The 6,415-nt window shown below is 33.0% G+C and overlaps 1 protein-coding gene across 1 annotated transcript; it reads left to right on the top strand.

Moving 5' to 3' along the window:
* Positions 1 to 2,226: 2,226 nt before the first annotated feature.
* Positions 2,227 to 6,072, top strand: LOC115440070 (cytochrome P450 6B2). The gene is made up of 2 exons (XM_037436431.1): positions 2,227 to 3,631; positions 5,472 to 6,072. The coding sequence occupies exons 1-2, from the start codon at positions 2,284 to 2,286 to the stop codon at positions 5,648 to 5,650; spliced, it is 1,527 nt and encodes a 508-aa protein (XP_037292328.1). The 5' UTR covers positions 2,227 to 2,283; the 3' UTR covers positions 5,651 to 6,072.
* Positions 6,073 to 6,415: the final 343 nt, after the last annotated feature.

Here is a 6,415-nt window from a genome sequence, read left to right as displayed (position 1 = left end):
AGCCTTAGGTATTATAAACAATGTAACTCTATCAGAACATTAGCTTACTTTTATTTACAGAATTCTACACTGCTCTCGACGTTCTCAGACATCAAATTATGCAAAATCTTTTAATGCTCAGTAGTTACCTACGCTAAGTACAATATCTCTTAAACATGTGATATATCAATGATAGGAAATTCCTTCTTTACTCTAACTCTTCAATTAAATATTATTATATTCTAGTTTTACAAATGAATCTACAATAAACAATTTTATATATTTCACTTAACCTTCAACTACTTGGGTTATTAATTTGTACCATTTGATTAGTAAACGCATATGTAGCGAATAATCAAGCATAATTTTTCTACGTTTTGGTCGCACTCAGTGAACGTTTAGTAAAGCAGGTTGATACAATATTATTTCAACTACATCGTTCTTATCAGATGGTACTTGTACATTTTATACTACACTCTAACTGTAGTGGTTTATGCCCAGAAACATTATTAGTACAAAATACAATGAAACAAGTCTGACATTGTCGTTATTTTCTATTGCAAGGTTAGTACAACTATAGTACCGGCACACTATGATGGCCGTTTTGACGTTTGTTTGCTTATCGAGTTTCATATTAAGTCATATCTACGTTGAAGGAGCTAATTGCTATTCATTATTACCAATAGCGAGGTGCAACACAATAATTATGGAATGTTTAATTGCAAATATGGAATGCATAATGACACAACTCGGAATTTGTTTTACCCGCAAATATTTTCTTTTTAAATTATAAACTTATAAATGCGACTTGCGTTTGATTATATGTATTTTTTATCGATAATTACACATAAATCGACGTAATGTGTTGAAACGGCCATCATAGCGTGTCGACACTTTAGTCCTGACGCGAAATATATAGTTAAATAAAATGTGACGTACTAATCTCTTTTTTTTATTCAAGTTATGAGAGATGAAATTAGCTGACCTTGGACCACGTCTTATAAAAATAGCCTTTACGGGAGACTTAAAGTAACCAAGTGTACAGAAAAGAAATTAAACATAGTAAAATACAATATAATAGAGTTTTAAATAACTAAATGTAAATGTAATTGACAGATAATTATTAAAGTGGTATTTATGAATTTAAGTTAAATTATCTTATGTTCGAATATTAATGCTGGCAGTGCGTTTATTACTGAACAGATATGGTTGTCACGGCTGTTAAGTATCACAATAAAAATTGACAATCAAGCCTACGTCAGATATGGTTGATCAGTTCGCACAGCGGTATGGACTAGCGAAAACCTGGGTTCTAAGATATGCTAGCATTCGCATTGTATCACACTTCTGAAATAACACTTAGTACAAATTTATAAAAGGATCTACATCATAGTTATGTTTGTAATTATTAGTTGGTAGATTTTAGTTTCAATTTATCTTTTTTTGTAAAATATGAACATTGCGTACTATTTTGTGAGTGTTGTGTACCCCTAAAATTGGTACACACATCAGAATGTGACTTTAGTACTTTTATGTTATAAACAAGAAATGTGCGTACTGTTGGAGAACCTTATTTAAATAAATAAATAAACACTTCCACAACATCCACAAATACCGTAATCGGCTTAAACTTCTTTCAAATACGTATATGACTTATACTAAATATGCTATTGATATCAGTACAGAATGCGTTTAATATCACCTACATTCAGCAGAATAACTTAAAATTTCGCATATGACAACTTCATCTCATATTTCAGTAACATTATTTGATGTATGCGCCACGCACACGTTGCATGTCACGTTTTGTAGTAAATACGGGAAAAGACCTAAGCAAAGGCGGATGAAGGGGGGGTAATTAGGGTTATGACCCCCCACCCCTCTGTGCTGAGTTTAGGTAACTACTGATCATTTTATCATGTGCCTCCTTGATATATCTACAAAAATAAATGTAATATACAAAAATAATACGCGCGTGACACGCATGAAACTCCTATATGCAGTAATGTGATTTATATTCAGACGAAAATGGATTTCATTATTTGATTAAAATTAATTTATCGTTTAGAAATAATATACTATTTCTTTTGTATTATTGTATTCGGTTTTAAGTCTGTCCTGACTAAACCTCGACTATATGACCCCCCTCACTTGAAAGCTAGATCCGTCCTTGGTTGTCAGTGTGTTCTGCTAAAGGCACGAGATAATATTATATAAAAATAATCCATGACTATATAAATGCACTCGTAGAATTTTGGTAAGTCAGTACGGTACCCAATTAGTGAGACTTGCACGTTTTACAAAATGGTACTGTTATATTTGGCGGTCGGGGTAGTATTGACTACAGCACTAGCTTTGTATGCTTACTTTACAAGAACCTTCAACTACTGGAAATCAAAAAATGTCGTCGGTCCGGAGCCAGTGGCATTTTTCGGAAATTTGAAAGAATCAACCCTCAGAAGAAAGAACATTGGTGTCGTTTTCCAAGAATTTTATAAACAGTTCCCTAACGAGAAGGTTGTTGGTGTGTACCAAATGACTACACCGTGCCTATTACTCCGCGATCTAGATATTATTAAACATATTATGATCAAAGATTTCGACGTGTTCATTGAGCGCGGAATTGAATTCAGTAAAGAAGGTTTGGGCGCTAATTTGTTTCATGCTGATGCTGATACTTGGAGATCTTTGAGAAATCGTTTCACGCCATTGTTTACGTCAGGTAAACTGAAGAATATGCTACATCTTATCACTGAACGTGCGGATAAGTTTAGGGACTACGTGTATCATTTATGCAATGACAATCCGGAACAGGAAATTCACAGTCTTTTTCAAATGTACACTATGGGCACTATTTCCGCCTGCGCTTTCGGTGTTGATATCGACACGCTTCATGACAAACTTGAGACTTTCCATGAAATGGATAAATTGGTTTTGACCCCAAGCTACGCATCGGAGTTGGATATGATGTTTCCAGGTATTTTAAAATGGTTTAACTCCTCAATCTTCTCTGTCAAAATAAAAGATTTTTTCTACGATCTTGTGAAAAGTGTAATCTCTCAAAGAGGCGGACTACCTACGAAACGAAACGATTTCATGGATTTAATATTAGAATTGAGACAGCAAGGCAGAATCGAGACAACAAAACGTCATGACGAAACTCAGAAACTGATCTTAGAGCTTTCTGATGATATCATAGCGGCTCAAGCGTTTATCTTCTATGTAGGAGGATACGAAACGACTGCCACAACGGTCTCTTTCCTCTTGTACCAGTTAGCAATGAATCCCGATATACAAGATAAACTATTAGCGGAAATAGATCAGAGTCTGGAGGATAACAATGGTGTGGTAAATTACGACACAATTCAAAGTATGCGGTATTTGGATAAAGTACTTAATGAAACTCTTAGAATGTACCCTATTGTTGAACCACTGAAACGGATTGCTAAAGTAGACTATAAGATACCTGGTACAGATGTTACAATTGAAAAAGGAACGACCGTTATAGTATCACCCATAGGGATCCACCACGATGAAAAATATTATCCTAATCCGCATATATTCGATCCCGAGAGATTTTCTCCAGAAAACTCAGGTCAAAGACATCCTTGTGCTTATATACCATTTGGTACTGGACCAAGAAACTGCATTGGTAAGAATGTATTCATCATATCATATGTAAACACTTTATCACACTCTATTCCTCTCTTTACTTGTGAGCAGCCAAATGTCCCATAAATTTAAATTATATTAAACCTAAATAGACCATTGTCTAAAATATTTTTAATTACGGATTAATTATAACCCGTAGAATACCAAAATACAAGCCTCCTTAACAATAAACGATATTTAAAAAATATTTGACTAATAAAGCTCCTAATTATTAATGCGTAAGTAATAAAAATATAATGTTTTCAACATTTCAACCGTTTATTATTAATTTATTATAATAAGTGTCGTGATTTGTGTAAAAACGAGTGTATTAGTGTGGAAGTCAAGATCTTTGCGTTCGGATTCCAACACATAGCTCGAACATAGCATTACGTCGCGGCAGCTTTATTTATAGGTATATACATATTTAAATTTTATTTTGTTATCATTAGGAGTATATTTCGTAAAGTAAACAAAATGCAGGTCCTTTATTTTGGTGCATCTATTTATTTTTGATTGACAGACATTTTAGACTTACGCTTTCGATTACAAATAACAATCGAATTTTTAGCAAAATCTTGATACTATGTATTATACCTATTATATATATTCTATATATTTTTTTTTATAAAATATCGGTATTTTCACGTAGGTAATAAAATAATTTTTTTTTAAAATACGTTTGCGCATTTAGTAACGCACTCTCATGGAATGATATTACGTTATGGAGGTTACGGTCTCTAGAAGTTAATCTAGACATTTTTAATACCAGAAAACAACATTACCTATACTTATATTCTCATAATATAGTAAAAAAATAGTATTATAATGATAGGAATTATATTTTATTCTGCTTGTGTATGGCGGATCGGCAATATGCCTTATAGAATAATAAATATATTGTAGTCATGGTTGCCATATTCACTCATATCCAAGACTCAATCGGTTTGCTACTTTTCCTATTGATTTTGCTTATGTTTTTTTTTTATTTTGCTTTAGCTATTTTATAAAGTTTTCGTGTATCGCGCATTTAATACTATCGTCATTCACTAAGAGTCAATTAATTACATCGGTTAAAAATAGTTATTTTTATTTTGGTACCACACACGAAAACTAACAACAAAGATTTTTTTCCGCTTGGTTATAATTAATTAAACTAATGTTAATTAGATTTACGTGATGTTTGCTACATTATCCCCGACTCGGATTTAATAAAGAAACGATTTATTGTTCGGCGAAATTGAAAGGCATCTTGCGTCCTTTGACCAATAGGTATTGGCGGCCGGGGTATCGCTTGTACACCATCAGCAGGGTACCCCCGGTGATAACCGTGACGTTCCAAAAAAGTAGGTACTGCCGTGATAATCGAGAGGGCAGTATGTCAAAGGCAGCCAATTTTTGTTTTCTAGGTTTTCGGCTTCCTATCTAGGTTTCTTAAATCTACGTAAATTATAAATGCATTTTATTGTTTGATAAACAGCAGTGAGAATGATAAGATAGTCTAGCAGAACCTTCTTTTCTGACTTATTGCTTTATCGATTACCAGGACAGAATATGTATCCAAAAAAATGACTTTAAACGAAAAACTCTATCAGTCTTATTTATAAAAATTTCGCAATGTAATGCTTAGTAAAAACGCAAATTTACTCGATCAGTTATAAGTCAAAACCCGCCATCTTGCCTCTTAATAAGGTTAAACTGGAAAACCGGTGATGCTTTTGACAGCCATTACAGCAATTCTTAAGCACCTCTTAACGCTAAAAGAAGTTTATAAGTAAGACTGTATAAATTTTAGCTTTCGACTACATTTCACTCGAATGTAATACTCTGATTTTTCTCAGGTATGCGCTTCGCCAAACTGCAAGGCTCTGTGGGACTTGTGAAGCTGCTGTCCAAGGTCCGAGTGGAACCGTCCAAGAACACGCCGAAAATCTTGGATATCGAACCTAATAGAATTATTATTGGCCCCAAAGGTGGAGTTCGTTTAAATATTATCCAACGAAAACCAGTCAACGCTTAAGAAATAATATTAATGATTGGCAAGCTAGTTGTAATACAGACATAAATGAATTCTTTTTACGAAAAATTGAGACTAGGTTAAAAAAACCGAGAAAAATGTGTTGTTTTCAAATAAGTATGAAACACAATGTCGTAGATAAATATGGTTTAAGGCTTTATTTAAGGTAAGCCTGCCAACTTTCGTTATATTAATTAAAGTTTCAATAATACTTGTAAATATGAATTAAGGGAAAACTAGACTTATATAAAAGTAGGTATTTTGTGGAAACAAAATATGTTTTGGTTATTACTATTTCTCAAACCCAAAATTGTACAAAAAATTGTATTTTTAAATAATTTAATTGTTATTTTAGTAAAACTTTGTACTTTGCATCGAAATTGTGTTTTAAGGTACTTGTCTAAATATATAAACTAATATGCTATTTACTATCTTTTATTTCAAGTCGGTATGGTTATTAATAATTTATTTATTTTGATGTCACCCTATCTTTTTAACCGACTTCAAAAAAAAGGAGGAGGTTATCAATTCGACGTGAATTTTTCTGTGACTGTGACTCCAAAATTGGTATCCAATATATACTTGTTATATGAAATTATTTTTTGGTTTTGAGTGGTTTTTGAAGGCGGTTTAATTTTTTGTTAAAATTATTTTATCTTACAAGCAGTTGCTTTAATGAGAAATGACCCCACTGCATCTGATGGTAGATGGAGTGTGGTGCAATAATGTGGGCTGACGAGAGACGATTATCCCTCGGCAATCGACCCA

Source organism: Manduca sexta, chromosome 8 (genome assembly GCF_014839805.1).
Source record: "Manduca sexta isolate Smith_Timp_Sample1 chromosome 8, JHU_Msex_v1.0, whole genome shotgun sequence".
Taxonomy (NCBI): domain Eukaryota; kingdom Metazoa; phylum Arthropoda; class Insecta; order Lepidoptera; family Sphingidae; genus Manduca; species Manduca sexta.
Note: the sequence above shows the minus strand (reverse complement) of the source record. Positions and strands in the feature narration are given on the sequence as shown.

Excerpts from the sequence above, each read along its gene's own strand:
- LOC115440070 (XM_037436431.1), top strand. The coding sequence starts at position 2,284 with ATGGTACTGTTATATTTGGCGGTCGGGGTAGTATTGACTACAGCACTA. Across the intron at positions 3,632-5,471 it reads TGGACCAAGAAACTGCATTG|GTATGCGCTTCGCCAAACTG; the intron begins GTAAGAATGTAT and ends GATTTTTCTCAG.